At 38.1% G+C, this 25,228-nt stretch overlaps 2 protein-coding genes across 2 annotated transcripts; both read left to right on the forward strand.

Moving 5' to 3' along the window:
- Positions 1-7,409: 7,409 nt before the first annotated feature.
- On the forward strand, positions 7,410-8,357 carry LOC122444262 (olfactory receptor 4Q3). The gene has a single exon (XM_043472998.1). It carries the CDS (start codon positions 7,410-7,412, stop codon positions 8,355-8,357), a length of 948 nt encoding a protein of 315 aa, XP_043328933.1.
- Positions 8,358-23,451: 15,094 nt separating this feature from the next.
- On the forward strand, positions 23,452-24,390 carry LOC122442922 (olfactory receptor 4S2-like). Its single transcript, XM_043470580.1, has one exon. The coding sequence runs from the start codon at positions 23,452-23,454 to the stop codon at positions 24,388-24,390; it is 939 nt and encodes a 312-aa protein (XP_043326515.1).
- The last annotated feature ends 838 nt before the right edge of the window (positions 24,391-25,228 follow it).

Consider the following 25,228-nt stretch of genomic DNA (forward strand, 5'->3'; position numbering starts at 1 on the left):
AGGAAAAAAGAACAGATAGGGACTTACGTGATTTCTGCATACCTGCGAGCTATGCTCAGGAGGAACTGAGTTAGCTGTGTCCTTGCTTCTCAGCTCCGGTCTCCAAATTGTGATTCCCAGAACTTTCACTGAGAAACAAACCTCCTTTTGTACAATTAACTTGGCAGTGACTGCCAAGATTCTCGTCAGGGGAGATGTCTGGAGGATGATGGTTAGACTTTGGGAGTGGTTTCTAGTTTTTAATTTGGAAGAGAGGATTGAAGTACCATCTACTTAAAGTTTTTAATCTACAAAAAAAAAAAAAGGAGATCTGAACCAGCACAACATTGTAAAGCAACTGTTCTCTAATTAAAAATAAATTTAAAAAATGGAATTCTGGAGAGCATCCTATTCTCTATTTTTGGTCAGTATTTCCAACAATTTAGGTCTTTGTATATTCTAAAAAGTTGTCCTTTGGGAAGGCTAGTCTCTCAGGCCAGTATCTGCCTTTACCATCTGTGATTAAATACCTTTTAGAAAGCAACTAGGAAAAATAAGTAATTGTGTGAACTGAGCGTACGGTTGTGTCTTCTGAACTCAAAGTTAATTGTGAAATATCTTTTTATTCTGTAAGACCACAGTTCCTCTAGGGAAAGGTGACAGTCATATAATCGATCACCAGAGAAATGTAGAAAATGGAAAATGTTTTTCTTAGGAGGAAAAAAAAGGCGGGAGAGAAAACTTAAGGAATATGAGATCTTTGTTTCTAGTGGTGCCATCATGGTTTATTTTTTGTTTCCTTCAGAATCAGTGATCTAATGGTATTAGCTCTGTACCATCATAGTATGAGGCCTTACCAGGTGGCGCTAGTGGTAAAGAACCCGCCTGCCAATTCAGGAGATGTAAGAGATGGGTTTGACCCCTGGGTCAGGAAGATCCCCTGGAGGAGGGCATGGCAACCCACTTCAGAATTCTTGCCTGGAGAATCCCGTGGACAGAGAAGCCTGGCAGGCTATAGTCTGTAGATTCACAGAGTTGAACACAACTGAAGCAACTTAGCACACATCATAGTATGACGATTTTTCTCTTAAGATTCTTGAAATTATTCCCAATGTTATTCTAACTTTTTTTTGTACAAAAAAATAATTATCTTTTTTGATCAACATAATAGGCCTATTCCAAAAATATCTTCCCTGAAGTGTTACCTACATATTTTTTTCAGAGTCACTATCTGAATGACCACTTATTTTTTTAAACAAAATTCACATTTCATTTAGGTTGAAATAAACTTTACAAAATTGATTTTTTTTCACCAAAAATATAACAGGAATATTTTCTGTATCATTCCTGGATAAACCACAAAATACTTATTTTTGTAGGTTTTGTTTGTAAATCAAGATGAGGTAGTACATACAGTCATGGAAAAAGACAGAAAAAATAGAAAAATCAGATGTGAATGACCTTTTTAAAATATCTTAATTAAAAAAAAAAAATCTCTGGTCATGCTGTGTGCCATGTGGGATTTTAGTTCCCCAACCAGAGATTGAACCCAAGCCCTTTGCAGTGAGAATGTGAAGTCCTATCCACTGGACCACCAGGGAATTCCTTGAATGACCTTTCAGAGAATCTCTAGAGTTAGGTATAGTAACACAGTCCATTAGTGTCCATTTCTATGTGGTAGTGAAAGGTTGAGCAAAACATTTTAGAAGTTTAAAGGATTTATAGGTCATTATAGTGCAAGGTGGGGAGCCATGAGCATCAAGAGCCAGTCTGAGGCGGCAGAACTACAACACGTGTATGTTGATTAGGAATGGAGGACACAAAGTAGAGAGAACATGGACCAAGACACACTTTCCCTACTTAACCATTTTGTCTAGGATCAGTTCTTTCCATCTTAATGTCCTCTGCGCTAGGCATGGCATAGGTTGCCAACTGCTGGTTTTTACCCTGTCCCAAATAAAACTCTTTCTGCGTTGTGATGAAATAAGACCAGTGTTTCAAACTTCATGTGTATTGTGGTGGGAGGTTTTCCATTGTGATAGAAATGTTTTTATTAGTATCAAGTGTGCAAAGATGTCCATTCTATTTCACAAATTGGGAATTCATTGGACGTATCTTCTGCTTAGTGGACAGAAACATTTGACATGTAGATTTGTTTTCTATGATATTTAGAGTCATTTTAGCTGACACAGTCCCTCTTTTTGCTGCTGGGGGAAGCCACTGTTCCATAGCATTGGATTTAGCAACCGGTAGGCATCATTTTCTCTTTTCCATAAAAGCTAAGGCTCAATGGTAAAGAATTCACCTGCCAATGCAGGAGATGTGGGTTTGATCCCTGGGTCAGCGAGATCCCTTGGAGCAGGAAATGGCAACCCACTCCAATATTCTTGCCTGAGAAATCCCATGGATGGAGGAGTCTGGAGGGTTACAGTTCATGGGTGGCAAAGAGTCAGAAACGACTGAGCACACACAGACATCTTTTTCTCTCCTCCATAAAAGCTAAGGCTCAGCATTTTTTTTTTTTTTAGCATCCACCTCTTTCAGTCCTAACAAGGCAGAAAAAGAGAGATAAGAAAGTTAACGCAGGGGAATTCTCTGGAAGCCCAGGGGTTAGCGCTATCCACTTTCACTGCTGAGGGCATGTGTTCAGTTCCTGGTCAGGGAACTAAGATCCCTCAAGTCAAGCTGCCAAACAAACAAACCAAATAAGAATGTCAACATATTTTTAAAAAGGCTAGACATCTGCTTTCCTAGTAACTTTTCCTTGTAAGGGGACAGAGACCTTCTTGCATTCTATCATGGCAATCGATTTAAACTTCTCTCTCATTTAACATCTTTACCCACTAACTTCAGGTAGATGTGTCAACATGTTGCTTAATGGATGTGGAAATATTCTTTGGAGAAAAGTTAAAGGCCATCCAAGAATTAAAAGAAGGAAATTTAATGGACTAGTTTAACAGCAGATCGGAGAGCAGATGAAAAATATATAACTAGAGACTACATCAGAAAAATAAGTAATGCATTCTGAATAGACAAAAAAGAGAAAAATGAAAGAGAAGTTAAAGTGGAAGTCCAATATTAGTTTGACAACTGAAAAAGATGAGAGAGGCAGACAGAAGCGAATATTTAAAGAAAATGTTTGAAAATTTTTATAGATTTGGTCAAGCACAAAAATCTACAGTTTCAAAGAGCAAGCCCAATCAATTACAAACAGTTTAAAAAAGAATAGATTCATACTTATATGAGTTATATGTAAGCAACAGAAAACTAAAGACAAAAATATTACTTGAAAAGGAACAAGAGAAAAAAATTGATTGATTACATCCCCAGAGGTAGGACTTATGTGGAGAGTTGATTTTTCAACATCTACAGTGAAAACTGGATGTGGAATTACATCTTGAATATTCTGGGAGGGAAACTGCCAAATCAGAATTGCATCAGCAGGAACAGCATCCATGGAGGATGGGTGTTAAACAAAGACACGCTAAATAAAAGCAGTGTGGAGAAACATGCGAGGTGTACTCTTCCTAACTCTAATAAATATCCAAACTTTGTGTTTTACTTCTTTAGACATAATTTTTAAACAATTTATATCTGAGAGTTCTTTTATAAACCATGTGTGATAAGCCCAGTGTCTGAGGTCTGGGTGTCTGTCTCTTCTGTCTGAGCATTTTGTTGGCTCTAATTTGTGACTCTTTGTTTTACTGTATATTGTGATAAGAAAAATAACAGCATTAAAGATGTCAGAAGCCTAATCTTCAGACTAACATATTCCAAACCTGTGAATCTGCTACTTCACCTGGAGAAATGGACTTTGATGTACTAAGATAAGCAGTTTCAGCTGGGAAAACTTTCAGTTTCTAGGTGGCCCCATTCAAGGTATATCCTTATGTCCTTAAGAGCATCGAACCTTTCCTGGTTTCAGGGACCATAAAGATGGTAGGTGTGAGACAAGGCTTGATTTAGCGTTGCAGGCTTTGAAGATTCTTGCGAAAGCCTCCAGAAAGGATATTATAGCCTTGCCAACACTGATTTTTAGCACAGCAAGACTTTGTTAGACTTTTGACCTATAGAGTTGTAAAGATAATAAATTTATTTGTTTAAGTCACTGAGTTGGTGGTAATTTGTTGCATTACTATAGCAGTACAAAAGTATTACAATTAAAAAAAATTTTTTAAGTCTTTGGCTTTGTCTGCTCATTGCCCTTGAAAAAGATGTTTTTGTGGATTCTGTGAGACCTAGGAGGAAAATCCTCACTCAGAGTTTGGACTTGTGGCTGTCAGGCACCAGAGGACCCTACTTGTGAGGATATCCTTAAAGGAAAGCAAAGTCTGAGATTCCTGATATGTAAACTAAGGCTGCCACATTTGTGAGGGCCTCTCTGTAACCCCAGCTTCTCAAGGGCTTTTTTTTTTTTCTTCCCATCTACTTATTACCAAGGCAACCTTCCCTACATACAGTTCCCTAGAATTGGAGTGAGAAGCATGCTTAGTTCTGATTTTTCTAGTTTTATATATTGTATGTATTATAGAATGGCTATTTGATAACAGTTTGATAGGGTGTTTAGCTACCTTTAGACCATGCTACAGTACATTTTTATTTTCACCTCTTTAAGAAACAAAAAGGAATTTTTGTGACTGTAGGAATTCATAAAATGTGTGCTTATTCCTAATCTGCTGAGATGTTTGTATACGACAAAAATTCTCAAGTATCAATCGTTCATTTTGTTAACAAGTGTAAGTAATACAGGTAGTTGAAATTCTACTAGATATATTGGTGGCAAGGAAATACAAATGTATATGCAAGATAATAGATGTGTTTTTACTTATTAAGAGCAAAGGAGAGTAATTTGTTTGAAAACATAAATGGGTAGTTATGCCAGACATACATAAAATAAAAATGGTAAAAGATAAAACTAGAGATGAAACAGAAAGATTTAGAGGTTTGAAGGAAAGTAAATTATTCACTTTAGTTCAAAGTAACTGCAATAATTTTTTCTAAATAAATATTATTTGGGATTAATCTTCTATCTCTGTTCATTGAAAACCTAAAAATGGTGGAATGTCATCTATGCTAATGGGAAGTAATTCTTAGGATTAAACTGATTTGGAAATTTTTATCTATAGTAAGAAGATAATGAATGGCCTATTAAGAAGCTATAGATGAGGCCAATGAAGCCATAGATTTGGTCATTCTAGAGAGCAATGATTCTAATGACTGGGTATGTTTCTTTCAAGGACCCTGGAAGCTACGCTGATGCAGTTGGATGGGAGATATTGACCCCTACAATGCCTGAGTAATCTAACTCGAGGGGGGTCCTACTCTCACCTGTGTGTATCTCATCTTTTCCCTTGAACTGTCACTTTGCAATGGGAGGGAAAAAAATCTAAAAACCTGTTTGCCATGAGAACTCCTTTTGCAAAAGAGAAATGTCTGATATTATCCTGTTGGTATGCTTTATTTCTTTTTCTTATCCTAAAGTGAAATCCGAGTATAAGTGTGATCTTTTAATGTTATGTTAAAATATTATTTAATAAGCCTACTTAAGGCTCATCTAACTTTAGAAGGATGTAATTTTAACTTAGTATTTACTACTTGGGATTTCAGATGTATACAATTATATAGTAAGATATAATAGAAAACTACTAAACTGTGTTAATTTTCTTGTTAGTGTGGGGGAAAAAAATCCTAAATGTTAAGGTTGTGTTTCCCTTTAGGGTATTAACTGGTTTATATATACCTTAGAAATTTTATTTCAGTGTTCTTTTTTATACTGTAATTATATAAAGTCATTATTTATATTCTCTTTGGAATTGGCTTTGTCATCCTACCATCCCTCATTAAAGAATTAAATACAGTTTTGACATGTGTCCATCTATTTCAGAATTATGTTTTTTTTTTAATTTATTTTTTTAATTGAAGGATAATTGCTTTACAGAATTTTGTTGTTTTCTGTCAAACCTCAACATGAATCAGCCATATCAGAATTATGTTTTATAACATAAAAAATTTTACTTTGACAGCAACACAGTCAGTTATTAAAGATAGCATCTTTGTTTTCTGGATAAGATCCATACATAGGCATCAGTTAGAGAAGGTGCTTGAAGTATCATCAAGAGACTTGTGTTGTATTAAGGCTCTGTAACACCTTAAAGGAAGTGTTCCTGCTTGTACAGTTTCCTATGGTAACTTGGCATTTATCATTCAGCCTAACTCACTCCAGCAAGCATGGTTGGGAAACCATTGAGAATTGTTTTACCCAGATAACAGACCGACATATGGAAAATTTGTAGCACACGTAGTAACAAATTAATCAACACAAAGTAAGTAAATGGGAGGGCTGTGTTGTACAATAAAGTTTGACTGTTTCAGAACCTTCAGAGGCCAAGGTCAGCTTTCCAGCAAGAACTAACATAAGAAAACTCAAACAACGGCAGCCTAGGGAATCCCAGGGCTCATTAGGCTGAATGGTGGCGTAAGGACCATAAAAGCTTCAGACACAGACAAAGCCCTAGGGAGAGGAGATCTCTCCAGTCCTTACAGCCAGCCCTCAATTAGGGCTTGACTCATAAGAACACCATTAGGGCACAGACAGGGCAGCTTTGATGGTCATCTGAGGATTTCTCATTTTGCTGGCCAAAGACTATGAAAAAGGGGCTGGTGGAATGAAGAGCAGGGTAAAGTGTTCTTTCTTTGAAACTGCATAGTTCCTGATATGTAATGATGTAAGTTTCTCGGATCTCCAGTCTCCTCCCTGACACCTCTTTCTGACTCTGAAATCCTTTTTATACCTCCTGTTGTTCATCCTCTTTTTTCTTTATATACTGACATTTATCAATCTTAAATTTAAGAAATCATTTGAGTCTTGTTCTCGGTTTATACACTTAGAAGCATTCACAGAACAATGAAATTCCCACAGCATCAGGGAATTCTAGAGATAGTAGTATTTTGGAAGGTGACTACAAGATTTAGATAAGATAGGATCAAATTTACATAACAGAAGGCACTGTATTCATGGGGGCTTCCCTGGAAGCTCAACTGTAAAGAATTCCTCTGACAATGTAGGAGATGCAGGCTCAACCCCTGGGGTGGGAAGATCCCCTGAAGAAGGAAATGCTAACTCACTACAGTGGGTTCGCCAACTGGGAAATCCCATGGACAGAGGAACCTGGCAGGCTACAGTCCATGGGGGTCACGAAGGAGTCGGACATTGCTTAGCGACAATACATCAGCTAGATTCACGGCAATTCTGTCCTAAGCCTACCTAACTCTAATATAACCCATCTAGATCCTAATTCCCATTTCTCGAATTATTTCAGTTGTCTCTCTCTCTCTCTCTCTTTTTTTTTTTTTTTGCCTTTTGTATAGCTTAAATCTCTCTTGTTCTAATTTAATTCCTCTTTCTTAGGTCACTTGGTATTCTTGACCTGATGGAAAAAGAAAATGATTCTAAGGTGACAGAATTTGTTCTTCTGGGTCTATCATCATCCTTGGAGCTGCAGCTATTTCTCTTCTTAATATTTCTGTTGTTTTACATGGCCATTGTCCTGGGAAACGTCTTGATAGTGGTAACAGTGCGAGCTGATACTCACCTGCTCCAATCACCTATGTACTATTTTTTGGGCCACTTGTCCTTCATTGACCTATGCCTGAGCTGTGTTACCGTGCCCAAGATGTTAGGAGATTTCCTACGGGAGGGCAAGATCATTTCTTTTTCAGGTTGCCTGGCCCAGATCTACTTCCTGCACTTTTTGGGAGCCAGTGAGATGTTTCTGCTGACAGCCATGGCCTACGATAGGTATGTTGCCATATGTAATCCTTTGCACTACCTGACAGTCATGAGCCGCCAGCTCTGCTTTCGGATGGTTTTTGCCTGTTGGTGTGGGGGTTTTGTCCACTCTGTCACACAGGTCACACTGGTCATTCAGCTGCCCTTCTGTGGGCCCAATAGACTGGACAACTTCTACTGTGACGTCCCACAGGTCGTCAAGCTGGCCTGCACAGACACGTATGTAGTAGAGGTGCTGATGGTCTCCAACAGCGGTCTGTTGTCTCTTGTTTGCTTCTTGGCCTTGCTCTTCTCCTATGCTGTCATCCTGGTCACCCTGAGAACTCGCTTCCGCCAGGGCCAGAGCAGGGCACTCTCCACCTGTGCCTCCCACCTAACAGTGGTCAGTCTGATCTTTGGGCCGTGTGTATTCATCTACCTGAGACCTTTCTGCAGCTTCTCTGTGGACAAGGTTTTCTCTGTCTTCTACACAGTGATCACACCTATGTTGAACCCCCTCATTTATACTCTCAGAAACACTGATATGAAGACAGCCATGAAGAAGCTGAGAAAAAAACATATGACATCCTGCTGCCATGTCAAAGAATGAACAGGGAGAGGAGATTTAGAAAATATATTCTTTCATAACATACTCTTAACTCATCCTGTACCTGAGTACAGGCATGAGAACAAATTTGGTGACTTTGGTATAAAAGAGAAGGCAGTATAAAAATTATAATGCATTGTTCTTGATTATAGCTTGGAGGCATAGGTGACTTTATCAGCTGTTAAATATTAAGCAAGGACCTCAGTAGAGTTTACTGGCCTACAAATGATAACAGGAATCGAGTACTAGGGTCAAAGGGACACCTTGAAAGATGAACCCTTCTAGCCTTTTGCCTGTAAGTGGTCTTCCTTTATTCATTTCCCTTTTAAGCTCTTATCAAATGAAAAAAGATAGTACAGCTCCATTTGTGTCCTACTCCTCTAGGGTATAACATTTCCTGGTGGCCAGAAGTTCCTTCTGAGGTCTCACCAGAGAGTCTTCCGAGGCAATGCGAATCCCTTTTGTCTTGTCCCTAACAAAGTTTGAAAACATCACAAACTAGCCTGCATATTAGTGTTCACCCAGGAACCATGTTGTGCATCATGCCAAATTTTAGAAATGCAGCTGAACAACTCATTTGAATAAGCCTTAGTGAAGTTTATGTGTAAAGGAAAGGAAGTCTAAGGGTGCTGGAGTGAGGGAAACTCAGTATTTTGCTGTAGAGACTTCTTTAGAAGAAGCATTCCATTTCACCTAGAGCTTTTCTTTTAGCTGAATTATTGGGAGGGAATTGATAAGATTGTTCTTTGATTATTCACAATGTTTAAGAGTTCTGAACTCTAAAGGAAAAGAGAAAGAAATGAGCTATGGTTTAAAGCCCCCACCTACCTGGTTCCTGCCCTTGAGGTACTCATGGTTATTATTGCTCTGCCCAGATGTGCTTTGAAAAGTAAGTAATATTATTCAACTTTGTTTTTACCAATGAACTCAAATTTGTTAAATAATATCCTGTCCAAGATCATTTAGAAAAAGTGTAATTAACCAAGAAAGCTAGAAACTTTAATCAAGTTTAAGTTCATATTTTTTCTCCCCAGGAAGAGTATTAACACAGTCAGATGAACTATCTGCTTTATTTCACTTATACCTGCATAGGATCTCGAGACCTAGGAGATCCCTATAAAAGATTCACCAGAACATTTATATTTAAGATCATCTAGGTGGCTCAGTGGTAAAAATCTGCCTGCCAAGAAGGAGATGTAGATTTGATCCCTGGGTCAGGAAGATCCCCGGGAGAAGGAAATGGCAACCCACTCCAGTATTCTTGCCTGGGAAATCCCATAGACAGAGGATGCTGGTGGGCTTCAGGGTCACAAAGGGTCGGACATGACAGCGACTAAACAACAACTACAACAGACCTATGACATAAGGCTCTTTGCAACTTTTTATGCCTGTGAAAAGGAATTTATTCTGCTTCAGTTCAGTTCAGATCAGTTCAGTCGCTTAGTCGTGTCTGACTCTTTGCAACCCCATGGACTGCAGCATGCCAGGCCTCCCTGTCCATCACCAACTCCTGGAGTTTACCCAAACTCATGTCCATTGAGTCAGTGATGCCATCCAACCATCTCATCTTCTGTTGTCCCCTTCTCTTGCCTTCAATCTTTCCCAGCATCAGGGTCTTTTCCAATGAGTCAGTTCTTTGCATCCGGTGGCCGAGGTATTGGAGTTTCAGCTTCAATCAGTCCCTCCAATGAACACTCAGGACTGATCTCCTTTAGGATGGACTGGTTGGATCTCCTTGCAGTCCAAGGGACTCTCAAGAGTCTTCTCCAAAACCACAGTTCAAAAGCATAAATTCTTTGGTGCTCAGCTTTCTTTATAGTCCAACTCTCACATCCATACATGACTACTGGAAAAATCATAGCCTTGACTAGACAGACCTTTGTTGACAAAGTGATGTCTCTGCTTTTTGATATAATGTCTAGGTTAGTCATAAATTTCCAAGGAGTAAGTGTCTTTTAATTTCATGGCTGCAGTCACCATCCACAGTGATTTTGGAGCCCAGAAAAATAAAGTCAGTCACTGTTTCCACTGTTTCCCCATCTATTTGCCATGAAGTGATGGGACTAGATGCCATGATCTTAGTTTTCTGAATGTTGAGCTTTAAGCCAACTTTTTCACTGTCCTCTTTCACTTTCATCAAGAGGCTCTTCAGTTCTTCACTTTCTGCCATAAGGGTGGTGTCATCTGCATATCTGAGGTTATTGATATTTCTCCTGGCAATCTTGAGTCCAACTTGTGCTTCATTCAGTCCAGTGTTTCTCATGATGTACTCTGCATATAAGTTAGAAAAGCAAGGTAATATACAGCCTTGACATACTCCTTTTCCTATCTGGAACCAGTCTGTTGTTCCATGTCCAGTTTTAACTTTTGCTTCCTGACCCACATACAGATTTCTCAAGAGGTAGGTCAGGTGGTCTGGTATTTCCATCTGTTTCAGAATTTTCCACAGTTTATTGTGATCCACACAGTCAAAGGCTTTGGCATAGTCAATAAAGCAGAAATAGATGTTTTTCTGGAGCTCTCTTGCTTTTTTGATGATCCAGCGGATGTTGGCAATTTGATCTCTGGTTCCTCTGCCTTTTCTAAAACCAGCTTGAACATCTGGAAGTTCATGGTTCTGTTTACTAAATAATGGTTCTGTTTACTAAATATTTCAATAAAAATATTTGAAGAATATTTTTATATTTGTTCTCTTTATTTGCTAATCAATTGCTATAGGTAGGATTTTCTGATTACTTAGTTTAAAAAGTATACTTCAGTGAAAAAAATGTCTGAAATTCTACCTGATACCATGATTTACAAGATAATTTGCAATATTCATCTCTATGTAAGAGCTTTCTTTACATTGGAATAAAGAGTGGATTTGGATTTTCATTTTTATGCTGGGAGTTAGTGACTTTATGTTTAATAAACTGTTTATATATATATATATATATATATATGTATGTATGTGTGGGTGTGTGTATGTATATGTGGCTACAGAAGGACTTCTCAAAGACCGGGAACAAAACTACCACCTGGGTGATTTCTTAACAGGATGAATGAGGGTGCATGGCATCCCTGGTAAAGATTACGCCCTCCTGTTTCTCTTTCACTCCAATGATATTCCCACAGAGAGCTATTGTCTACCATAAGTATCCAGAAGGGCTGACAGGAGGAAACTGCCAGTCAGAGTAGTGTGTGAGTTGACAGGAGGGATTAAGTGGTGCTGAGTCAGCCAGGCACATTGCAGGGACATGAAGCTCCAGGCTATCTTATAGTATCAGCTGACTGCAACATCCCCTTTTGTTAATGTCTCTTTCATAAGAAAATTGAAGGCCTTAGGAAATCACACTTATTAGAGTGTTACAAGTGTTATTTTGTTTAACTTTCCTGAGAGCCCTGTGGGGCAGAAACTATTATTGTCCTCATCGAACAAAGAGATAATTGAGATAATTGAGAGGTCAAGTCTCTTGTCCACAAATAGTGGAGCTGGACCATGATGAGGATGTCAAACTCAACGTCCACATCTCACCTCTCTGCTCTACTCCCTCAGGCATCTGGGCTCACATATTGTCTTCAAATACTATTCACCTTCCCCAGGTGGATATTGAGAGCCTTTATAATTAGATATTTGGGTGACCTGTTGATGACTAGGGGAACCCCCAAATGGCAAAATGTCTACCACATTTCCAAGCACATAATAGGCATTCAACAAACAGCTGTTAAATTAATGAATGGATATTAAATTAATAATGAATTCATAAAGGAACAATGAATGAGTGAGTATTAAAGGATCCAAAAATAAGATTTATTTATTAAAGGAACATCTTCCCGGAAATGTTTTTTTTAGATGAGGAGTAAGCACTGTGATGGCATGCTGACTTCTTTTCCATGACACTTCATAATTTTAGGGCTCGTAGAGGTAATAATTTTGCAATAAGAAAGTTTCTGTTATCTTATTGTGTATGTGTGTATATATACACATACATATATGACCTAGCATGTAATCTCCTGTGTTCTGACCACCATATTTTAGAAGTCCTGTTGATATCTGGAACTGGTAGCATGATATTCAGAAAAGCAAGATACTGTCTTTTGCGTTATCAGTTGTCTGCTGAGTGCTAAGTCGCTTCAGTTGTGTCCAACTCTTTGTGACCCTATGAACTGTAGCCTGCTGGTCTTCGTCCATGAGATTCTCCAGGCAAGAATACTGGAGTGGGTTGCCATGACCTCTTCCAGGGGATCTTCCTGACCCAGGGATTGAACCCACCCATGTCTTTTATGTCTCCTGCGTTGGCAGACAGGTTCTTTACCATTAGCATCACCAAAAAGTTTTATTAATAACCTTATAAAATTTCTGTTTTTCAGACTGTATGTGGTCGATATTATCTACAGAATTCACAGGGCTTCTCAGGTGACGCTAGTGGTAAAAACCCACCTCCCAAAGCAGGAGACATAGAAGATACAGGTTTGATCCCTGGGTAGGAAGATCCCCTGGACAAGGAAACGGCAACCCACTCCACTATTCTTGCCTGGAGAATTCCCATGGACAGAGGAACCTGGTGGGCTACAGTGCATAGGGTCAGAAAGAGTCAGACAAAACTGAAGTGACTTAGCAAGCATGCATACACAGAGTTCACAATTCAAATGCCCTGAGCCCACTTGCATGGCTTGCCTGAGCTTCTTCAGGTCTGCCTCCCTGAGGCTGGTTCGTAGCACTGTGTTTGTGTGTGCCTTTGGACTGAAGGGCTCTGAGTGCGAAGTGTGTGGCTACAGCCTGGACATCTGTGCTGCAGAATCCACATTCATACATGAGAGATCTCTTGTATTGGGATTTGGAACCAGAAAATGTGGACTGGGAACTGAGAACCAAAACTTGCTTTATTCATCCTGCCATGTCTGATGGGTTTTAAATTTGAACCTGGCCTTCCAGTGGTTAGTTATAAGAGTATGAGAACATTATTTTCTATGATAAAATTAAAATTCATGTAAATTTTGTTACCTTGATTCATAGCTTTTAAAAAAATTTTTGTTCGATTATATTTTATTTATTTTTATTTATATTTGATTAGTTTCTGCTGTTCAACAAAGTGAATCAGTTATACATATACATATACACATACACACTCTTTTAGATTCTTTTCCCACATAGGTCATTACAGAGTGCTGAGTAGAGTTCCCTGTGTTATACATTAGGTCCTTATTAGTTATTTATTTGTATATAGTAGTGTTTATATGTGAATCCTAACCTTCCAATTAAATCCCCCCTCTCTCCCATCTATCCCCTCCTTTATTCCCTGGAAATGATATTTATTTTCTGTAATTCTTTTTCTATTTTGTAGATAAGTTCATTTGTACCCTTTGTCTTAGATTCCACAATAACCAATATCATATGATATTTGTCTTTCTCTGTCTAATTTACTTCACTCAGTATAGCTTTTAGACATGGTACATGGGTTCTATTTGTACTCTTGCTTTGGGTCCCACAGATGCTTGAGGTGGGTCTGCCCCTTCTTTCAAGCTCTTGGAGTCCTTTGGGGTACTGAAGTAAGTGGAAGGCGACAAAGACAAGTCTGATTCATGAAGTCACGGGAGAGTTATTGACTTCACATTTCCAGAACACGTGGGAGCAAAGACTGCACATTTATGGCCTAGCTCTAAACACCTTGTGAATGAGTCAAGAATAGTAAGAACAAAGTAAGGAAGCCAATAATAATAAAAGCAGGGTTTTATTTGTTGTAGGGTTAGTGGTCCAAAAGGTAATACTGAGTACCATCCTTCGCTTTACCTTGTGCCAACTTTGAGCAAATTGTGCACAACTATATAGGAATGATTTGAATTTTAACTAGCTATTTACCAAGTCATCTTCAATATAGTTTTACAGAGTCATTTATTTGGGATTTTTAGAAACAGAAGCTTTCTTACAGTCAAATTATTCCCTCTTAGAGCCCTAGAAATTATTCAGCGTTATGAAAAAGAAGTCAATGTTTACTCCTCATCTAGAAGAAACATTTCCAGGCAGATGTTCCTTTAATAAATAAATCCTATTTTTGGATCCTTCTATATTCATTCATTCATTATTCCTTTCTGAGTTCATTATTAATTTATTATCCATTCATTGATTGAGCAGCTATTTGCTAAAAGCCTATTATGTGCTTGGAAATGTGGTAGACATTTTGCCATTTGGGGGTTCCCCCAGGCATCAACAGGTAACCCAGACATCTAATTATAAAGGCTCTCAATATCCACCAGGAGGAGGTGAATAGTATTTGAAGACAATATGTGAGCCCAGATGCCTGTGTGAGTAGAGCAGAGATGTGAGAAGTGTGGACGCTGGAGTTGGACATTCTCTTTGTGGTCTAGCTCCACCACTTACCAGAGGATAAGTGACTTAACCTCTCAATATCTCTTTGTTCAATGAGGAAAATAATAATATCTGCCCCACAGGGTTCTCAGGAAACTTAAACAAAATAAACAACTTAAACAAAATAATAACAAAAAATAGGACTTGTAAAGCTCTAAAAAGTGTGTCTACAGGTGGTCAGAACTTACTAAATACTGACTGGTTATATTAACATTATTGCTAACTGTTCTGTTCAATGGGAAACAAAAGCTGAAAGAAGATTGTACAATTTTTTGATCCTAGAGAATCAAAGGAAGCAAAAAGGACCTAGAGATTTCAATCCTAGACCCCTGCCACATGGCAATAAAACTCCTGATAACTCGCTCATTCATACTGCGACTAGCTTTGACATAGGAAATTTCATGTTAGGTAATATATGTGTACTCAGAATAAGGTAAAAATAATCACATTTGGAATATTAAAAAATATTCTGTACTTTCAAGGCTTTTATACCATCTTTTTAAAATCTAAGTATTTTGTTAAAATTTCACAACAGTTTCAAATCTACAGAATAGTTGCAAAGACAGTGCAGACAGTTTCTGTATACTTCACTTCCTCTATTGTTAATTTCTTACATTACTATGGTATACCTGTCACAACTAATCAACCAATACTGCCACATTAACTAAACACCCCTTTATTGATACTCTAGCCCCATCACAGAATAATCAACTGTTGCCAGCAGCAACAAAAGACACTTTTTAAATGCTGCAATTTAAGTCCTTTTTGCCTCAGAAAAATCACTAGCCAAGGTGCATTTTCATGTTATTTGGGTTATTATATCTTTCATGGTGTATGGTGGTACCATTCAAGCACACAGAACTTTAGCTGAGACCTGAAAGTTCACACTGTAATTCACTGAGTAAATTTTATACTCGATTTTACAGGTGTAATCCTCAACTCGAGTCAAGCCTCCCTGACCTAAATCCCTAAGAAACTGGTTCATGTAGTAATAGGACTGAGGCACTGTCTTCACAGTGCTATTAAATTAAACATTTTGCTTATCTTCTAGAACTTCAACAAATTTTAAAATGAAGTAAAATATGCTATTAGTCGTCTAAGCAAATATTTATTGTTGAGAAAGGGCCCAATACAGTGATACTGAGAATCACCTCCCTTCTCTTGCCCCGATTTTGAGTAAATTAGGTGAAACTGTGGAAATGGCCTGTGTACTTATTACCTAGTTGTTTATCAAGTAGCCTTCAATATAGTTTTAAAAGGAGTGGTTTAGATGTCTTTACATTTGTATTTTTTCTGTCCAGCTGCTACCCAATCACCGGCCCCACAAGTCCCTCAGGGTTGTGATGAGACATAAAGATTGCTGATGGTTTCTTTCTTTTGGCAGCCGGGAATATAGAAAGAAGTTCTTGCAGGCCAAGATCAGAAGCTATGGCATGGTTTTAAACTCATGAAGTTCTATCTTTGAGAAAGAAAGGGAGAAGGTTAGACATTGTACATATGCTGGGTTCTGCCTAACAGCCTTGTCTTTCTTCTGCCTTATCTGTGGTGGTTTAGTCACTAAATAGTGTCCAACTCTTGCGACCCCATGGACTGTAGCCCACCAGGTTCCTCTGTCCATGGGATTCTCCAGGCAAGAATACTGGAGTGGGTTGCCACTTCCTAGGGAGAAGGTTAGAGAAAGAGAAAGAGAAGGAAAAAAACAAACAGATGATCAAACTCAGGACTTTATCTTCGGCTGTAGCATAGTCCTTTCTGTGAAACGTGGCACATACATGAGAGAAGCATCACTATACAGATCTGTTTTTTAGTGTGAATTTCTGGATATACGTCACATTTCTATCTCAGAAAATTTTATTGATCCAAGAAGATCTCAGGTTGTCCAAATCCATGTTGTGGGACCACACTCAGGAAGACAGCCAGAGTAAGTTTTTACCTGGAATGCCAGGTTAACAACTGGTGAAAGAGACAGAGGTAATGTTATTGATATAAATAATATTCATGCATAAAGGGAAATCTTAAATTCTTCATCTGCTTTGCAATTTTTGTTCTGGTAATACTGTTAATTAAAGAAGTAGTTTGCTACAGTTTAAAGTGTCTATCCTATTATTCAATTGGACTTTAGTCCTAGTTTTACCATTAACAGTGGAACCTCGATAATTCAGTTTCCTCTCTGCATTTCATTTGTTTCACCAGTGGTTAAAGAATGGGAATAAAACAAGTCAAGCGATCTCTCATATTCTTTTTACTTACTGTTGTTGTTCAGTCACACAGTCGTGTCTGACTCTTTGCAACCCCATGGACTGCAGCACTCCAGGCTTCCCTGTCCTTCACCATCTTTATATTTAGATTTCAGATATTACATAAATCTATAAGGCTTTGAGAGAGTCTTTTAAAGTTACTACTCTAAAATGAATGGTTTTATGTCAAGAATAGGTTTTTATTCATCTTTTTATGTTCACAACACAGTACCAGACACAGAAAAAATGCTCAGTAAATAATTACTAAGTGATGGTTTAGTTGCCAACTCTTGCGACCCCATGGACTGTAGCCTGCCAGGCTCCTCTGTCCATGGGATTCTCCAGGCAAGAATACTGGAGGGATTGCCATTTCCTTCTCCAGGGGATCTTCCCGACCCAGGAATTGAACCCAGGTCTCCTGAATTACAGACAGATTCTTTACCATCTGAGATTGAGCAATTACTGAGTGAAAAGTGAAAGTGAAGTGAAGTCGCTCAGTTGTGTCCGACTCTTTGCGACCCCATGGACTGTAGTGTATCAGGCTCCTCTGTCCATGGGATTTTCCAGGCAATAGTGCTGGAGTGGGTTGCCATTTCCTTCTCCAGACTAAGTGAAAGGACAAATAAATATCTGTGCTATGTGAAATATAGAAACATGTGTATAGTCTACATTGTGTTACATTAACTCATTTGCAGATTTTTCAACTCTATTTGTTTAGACACTATTGTATAAAGAGTTTGCTGTGGGATGGAGCTTGATATTAGGAAAAAGATCCAGAATATCTGGTCTCTGTCATTTGCAGATTGCTCACAGGAGAAACTAAGGCTGAGCCTTTTCCCTCAGAAAATTTTAGTGAGCTGCAATCTTGCTATTTGTTGTAATTGAAATAATTTAGGTAGGTCTGTGGAATAGTAGCAATGCTGTTTCTTTAGCAGCATAGATTCCATTATACCTATACCTAGTATATATTCTTTGGCATCTTTGTGGAGAGGCCAAATTTGACCTAGTCTGATACTAATGCTCCTGAAAGGGTTGGCTTTGCACCAGTCTCATACTGATGCTCCTGAAATTCCATCACGAAAATGATCTTGACTTAGATTTGCAGATCACATTGTTTCTGTATCTGTTAATTGACGATCCTCAGCATTTGTGGCATTATTCTCTCATAAAGGAGGACTGAAGTTAATAGAAGTGAGGAAAATCTTAAATCACACAGCCTATACGAAGCAGAGCTATGAGTCAAGCCCAGTTTTTCGATCTCTGTGCTCTTTCCCCTAACGAAGATAGTAGAAAGGCTCTTGAGCTTTAGACTTGGATTAATTTCATGGGCTACTGAGTTAGATTCAAAATAACGTTGAGATAGTCACTATTTAGGAAAAGTAAAACAGCTGTATAAGCATCTTTGGGTATCCTTGCTTGACTCCTAAAGAAAGCCTTGCAGGGACATAAACTACATTGTTCTTTTTTGTTCAGTTGCTCAGTAATGTCCAACTCTTTGCGACCCCATGGACTGTAGCACGCCAGGCTTCCCTGTCCTTCACCATCTCCCGGAGCTTGTTCAAACTCACATCCATTGAGTCGGTGATGCCATCAAATCATTTTATTCTCTGTCATTTTCTCCTCCTGACTTCAATCTTTCCAAGCATCAGGGCCTTTTCTAATGATTTGGCTATTCGTATCAGGTAGCCAAAGTATTGGCGTTTCAGCTTCAGCATCAGTCCTTCCAATGAATATTCAGGATTGGTTTCCTTTAGGATTGACCAGTTTGATCTTCTTGCTGTCAAGAGTCTTCTCCAACACCACAGTTCAAAAACATCAATTTTCTTCAGCACTCAGCCTTCTTTATGGTTCAAGTCTCACATCCATACATGACTACTGGAAACACATTGTTCTTATTTCAGTTAAAAATGTATTTGAAAGGTTTGTTGCCAGAAGTAGATGTATTTTCTAAGATTTTGACAAGTTTGGAAATACATATAAATGGAAATTAGGAGATGGACATGATAAGAAGGTTAGTGTCCTAAGTTGGCTGCTATATAGGCCTCCCTTCCTCCAGTCACAGGTAATGCTAGGTAATGCTAATCATATATTCACTTAACACTGTTCTATGTACATAAGTGCTTTATATGGAACACATATGTAATCTTTACAATACTTATGAGGTATATATTAATCTTATCCACCTTTTGCATTTGAAAAAAATAGGCAAAGGGAGCTAAGTAATTTTCCTAAAGTCATAGTGCTAGCAAGAATTGTAGTAGAGGTAGAATTTGAATCTAGAAAAACTGGGTTTCAGACCTCTTTGAACAAGTGGTCTTTACCACTGTCTGTTCCTGCTGTCCTCTTACCCTGAGAATCTTTATTTATAATCCCCCAAGTCATCCAAAATAAATTCCAACACTTCAACTTAACTCACAGGGTTCTTTTATGACTTGACAAACTCTTCCTTTTCATCCTCATTTCCTGACATTTCCATCCATGGATTCTGTGCTGAATCACATCAAACCTGTTAATGTTTCCCATAGAAGATGCTATGATGATTTACATCCAATATTTATATCATATATTCTATTCACTATTCACTTCCTGCCTTGTCCACTTTTCTGTGCTCACACCCTGCAGGGTCATCTTCAGGTTAGCTCTAATTCACATTCCAAAATTCCACTCAATGATAACCTTGTGTAGAAATGTGTTCCTGACTCTCCTGGACATCTTTACCCTTATCTCAGAGAACTGTGATTATAAATTTTTGAGTGGACCTCCTCTATTTGATTGTCAGTTCATGACAAATAAAATGATATCCAGATTAATGATCAACACCACATCACTTGCTATTGCATTCTTATTGTAAATTAAATTTGAGCAAAGTAGAACAGAAACTGTGTATGTTGCAATGATCTTGCCAGTTTCACTAGTAGTCTTTCTCTCCAAATACTACATATAATTAAAAAGTAAATAAACCCTTCCTGATTAGCAGAAAAGGGATACAGTATTTTGATTATGCAGAAGGTTTAAGAATTTCCAATGAGAAAGAAGATATGGTGATTTTGATGCCATCAGCCCCAGAAGCATGAATATTGGTTTAAAAAATTGAGTTCCAATTTCCTAGGTCCAAGTAGTAATGCCAGTCACAAGCTCCATGACCTTGGGCAAATTATTTCCTCTCTTTGTTCTTCAGTTTCCTCATCTCTAAAGTGGGAATAATGATGATAGCCTATCTCATAAGATTTTTATGAAAATTAAATATGAGTTTTAACTGGCACGTAGCAAGTACAACATAAGTGTTTTCTCTTATTATCTACATATTTTTCAATCCTTATGATCTTACCAGCTGGTGGTAACTGAGTACAGGTTGACTTTCCTGTTATAGTGTCATAGAGGATTTGAAGATTTAAGGACACAGAGCACATCTTCCTATCAAAGGACTTCACACCATAAGAGAGCAATTATTTTTTAAATGCAATTGTTTTTTCATGAGATGTTTATCTTTCTCTGATCTATTTATCATCTATCATCTATCTGTCCATCTATATCTATACTCATCAATCTATCATTATCAATTATCTATCACCTTTCTATTTATCATTCTGTCTTTCATCATTCATTTAAGAGTTTGTGTATTTTGTGGGTTCTAGGATCAGAATAAAACAATTCAAATATCAGCCCCTTCTGCTCAGTGGTTAAGAATACACCAGCAATGCGGGAGACTTGGGCTCGATCCCTGGGTCAGGAAGATCCCTTGGAGGAGAGCATGGCAATCCACTCCAGTATTCTTGCCTGGAAAATTCCATGGACAGAGGAGCCTGGCGGGTTACAATTCATGGGGTCACATAGAGTTGGACACAACTGAGCACACACACATTGTGAGGATAGAATGAAGTAAAATAAGATAATTGTTTAGCTTACAATCCTGCACATAGAAAAGTGCTTAATAGTACTTAATTACCATTACTAATAGTATTTCTACAATGAAAATGAGCTGATTATGGTTTGTCTCAGGAATAAAATTAAATATGGATTTTAATATTGTCTCTTAGTTGTCTATATAGCTTTTATATAATCACTGACTAGATCAAATTACAAATTCTACTTACTAGAGAGATTTCACTTCATAGAATCAAATTATAAAGTAAAGCATTTCGTAAATACAAAAGTGTTATATAGATGATCTCATTTTATTTCTATAACAGCTTTGTGAGGCCAAAACTTTATCATCCATCTTTTATAGATGAGAAAACCAATATTCAGAGAAAGTAAGTAGATTTACCCAAAGTTAACGGTAGGTGAAGGTACTCAAATCACTCAGCTATGGGCAGTGCTCTTTCCACTATCCGTGCAGAAAAGGGGTTTGATTCAGAGAAAACATTTGCATAATTCAGAGAAGCTATTTTCATTCTGAGGATCTTTATTATTTTTTTCTTTATTTTATTTTCATTTATTTTTATTAGTTGGAGGCTAGTTACTTTACAATATTGTAGTGGTTTTTACCATACATTGACATGAAAGCAGGAATAGAAGGAACATACCTCAACTTAATAAAAGCTATATATGACAAACCCACAGAAAACATTATTTTCAATGGTGAAAAATTGAAAGCATTTCCCCTAAAATCAGGAACAAGACAAGGGTGCCCACTCTCACCACTACTATTCAACATAGTTTTGGGAGTTTTGGCCACAGCAATCAGAGCAGTAAAAGAAATAAAAGCAATCTGAGGATCTTTAAATTTTGTCTCTTGATTCATCTCTTTCAAGAATTCATCTCTGATTATTTCATCCAGTACTTTTTCTGTATGCCTTAAGCACTTCTGTATGTAACTTGTAAAACAATTCATACAATTATAAAATACTACCATTATCTGTATGGGAAATTTTATTCCTCATTCTTAACTATAATTGCAAGGACAAAGAGTTATCTGGGGTTTTTCAAGGCAAAAGTATTAAGGATGATAAAAGTTTCAGTAATTTTTAAATTTTTCAACTCTTTAGCACAAAATGTGTATGCTAGTCATTCAGTCGTGTCTGACTCTTTTCACCCCATAGACTGTAGCCCACCGGTCTCCTCTGTCTATGGAATTCCTCAAGCGAGAATACTGGAGTGGGTAGCCATTCCCTTCTCCAGGGGATCTTCCTGACCCAGGAATTGAATCCAGGTATCCTTCACTGTAGGCGGATTCTTTACCATCTGAGCCACCATATAGGACAAAGTATTTTCCTACGTAAAATACTTTGGATTGTATTGTATTCTATCCAGTACATAAGACAAAGTATTTCTCTGTATAGTTTGATGTATTCCTTACTGGCAAGCGAAGCTGAACTTCTTTATGCAGGTCAAAGATTAGGACTCTTTGGCCCGTTTTTTGATTGGGTCATTTATTTTTCTGGAATTGAGCTGCAGGAGTTGCTTGTATATTTTTGAGATTAATCCTTTGTTGCTTCGTTTGCTATTATTTTCTCCCATTCTGAAGGCTGTCTTTTCACCTTGTTAATAGTTTCCTTTGTTGTGTAAAAGCTTTTAAGTTTCATTAGGTCCCATTTGTTTATTTTTGCTTTTATTTCCAATATTCTGGGAGGTGGGTCATAGAGGATCCTGCTGTGATTTATGTCGGAGAGTGTTTTGCCTATGTTCTCCTCTAGGAGTTTTATAGTCTCTGGTCTTACATTTAGATCTTTAATCCATTTTGAGTTTATTTTTGTGTATGGTGTTAGAAAGTGTTCTAGTTTCATTCTTTTACAAGTGGTTGACCAGTTTTCCGCTGATTCATGTCAATGGATGGCAAAAACCACTACAATATTGTAAAGTAATTAGCCTCCAACTAATGAAAATAAATGAAAAAAAAAAAAAAAAGAGTAGGACTCAAACTCTTCCAACATTAATTTATAAGCATAGGTTGTTGATGAGCTAGGGAGTCAATGTATATGTTGTTCTCAGTCACTAAAAATAACTTAATTTTAAATTGCATTGAAACTTCCAACCTAATTTAGAAACTAGAAACTGAGTCATTCTCCCTTGATTAAGTAGAATGTTATTCTTTTAAAGTTGATCTGTATATATTATATTAAAAGGTTCATTTAGGAATTTTAGACATCAAATCTAAAATGCTAACTCCTTGCTTATATCTTTAGCCTCAAAAATTAATTTATCCATTTAATACATAAAGTGTTTTCTGATTAGAATTTCTGATGTGGGGGTGGGCAGTGTGAGATCAGAGAGAGAGAGAGATGGAGAGAGAGGGACAAGATGATTATGAAGGAAAACATTTGGGAGAAAGGAACTGTAGGTCTAAGCATAATAGCAAATCAAATGAGAGTCAATAATGTGGTAAGACAATTAATGATGAAAAAATATCCATAGAGTATACTCAAGAAATATAAATATTTTCCTCTGCTATATTTAACATCACTTAAATGTTTTCATAAGGCTGTTCCTGTTAGGCTTTACCTGCTTACAATGGTTTATAACATTTATTTTTGCAGAGAAACAGAGCCACTGGACCAATTCTGCCTGGATCTCCATGGAAGTAGTCAACAATGTTACCGAGTTTATATTTTTAGGACTTTCCCAAGATCCTGGAACGCAACTGATACTCTTTGCTCTATTCCTCCTCTTCTACATGGTGATCCTGGGGGGAAACCTGCTCATTTTGCTTATGGTTTTTTCTGATCCCCGGCTTCACACACCCATGTATTTCTTCCTCAGTAACTTGTCCTTTGTGGACATCGCCTATTCCTCAGCCACAGCACCCAAGATGATTGCAGACTTTGTTTCTGAGGAAAAGATTATTTCCTACTGGGGCTGTGTAACTCAGATGTTTACCTTCCACTTTTTCGGTTGCGCTGAGATTTTTGTTTTGACTGTCATGGCTGTTGACCGTTATGCTGCCATCTGCCAGCCGCTCCGTTATACCACCGTCATGAGTACCACCACTTGCACTGTGCTGGCGTCACTGTCCTGGCTGGGAGCCCTGGCTCACTCCTTTGTTCAGACCCTCCTGACCTTTCAGTTACCCTTCTGCAGCTCTCAGATCATTGACCACTACTTTTGCGATGTCCACCCAGTTCTAAAACTTGCCTGCGCTGACACAACCCTAGTAAACATGTTGGTGATTGCCAACAGTGGTCTCATCTCCCTGGGGTGTTTCCTCATTCTTCTGGCCTCCTACACAGTAATTCTATTTAGTCTTCGGAAGCAGTCTGCTGAGGGCCGGCGCAAGGCTCTCTCTACCTGTGCGTCTCACTTCACTGTAGTAACTTTCTTCTTTGTCCCTTGTATCTTCATTTACCTCCGTCCCTCCACCACTTTCCCACTGGATAAGGCTGTGTCTGTGTTCTATACAACCATCACCCCAATGCTAAACCCACTCATCTACACTCTGAGGAATAAGGATGTAAAGAATGCCATGGATCGGGTGTGGAATCACAAAGTCTCCTTGAAGGAAAAGCAGAAGGCATAGTTTGTTAGAATTACAAAATCAGGATTAGTTGATACCTTCCAAGGCCCTTAACTCCTTAATAATTTTAAGGAATAGTCTCTGACATTCAACTATGTCATATTTCTCTTTTAACGGGGAATAATTTGAGGCTATTTCATCTTTTTGCCTCTAGGTGAGCTAAACTTAAACCTTTCCATACTGGCTAGGCTTATCCTCGATTATTTCTAGAGTGGAAGAGTAAACACTTCCGCTCTTGTCTCATTGAACTACTTTCAGTTCAGTTCAGTCGCTCAGTTGTGTCCAACTCTTTGTGACCCCATGAATCGCAGCATGCCAAGGCCTCCCTGTCCATCACCAACTCCGGAGTTTACTCAAACTAATGCCCATCGAGTAGGTGATGCCATCCAGCCATCTCATCCTCTGTCGTCCCCTTCTCCTCCTGCTACTACTTTAGATCCCTTCAATTCAAATCCAATACTCTTAAGACATAATTCAATAGTTTAGAATGGAGTTACAAGTAAAAGTTATCTCTGAGGAATTGGACAATTTCTCCTAAAAAATGTCCATCTTCCTAGGAACTTCCTTCCTTATCCCTCTCTTTCTCCCTCTTTCTTCCCTGCTGTTTTTCCTTTTTTCCTTCCTTCCTGCCTTCCTTTCTCTGACCCTTCTTTGTTTCCCAAAATCAGGCAGTAAACCTCCCATGTGGAGGTAGGACAACCTTACTGCCAGAGATGGGGACTCTGGGTGAGAAACCTGTGTAAACAAACCTTATTACTTTAGTTGACTATCCCAAGTCCAGACTAAATTTAGGTTCTTCACTAACTAAACACCCAGAGCCTACTTTTTTTTTTTTTTTGTC

Source organism: Cervus canadensis, chromosome 6 (genome assembly GCF_019320065.1).
Source record: "Cervus canadensis isolate Bull #8, Minnesota chromosome 6, ASM1932006v1, whole genome shotgun sequence".
Taxonomy (NCBI): domain Eukaryota; kingdom Metazoa; phylum Chordata; class Mammalia; order Artiodactyla; family Cervidae; genus Cervus; species Cervus canadensis.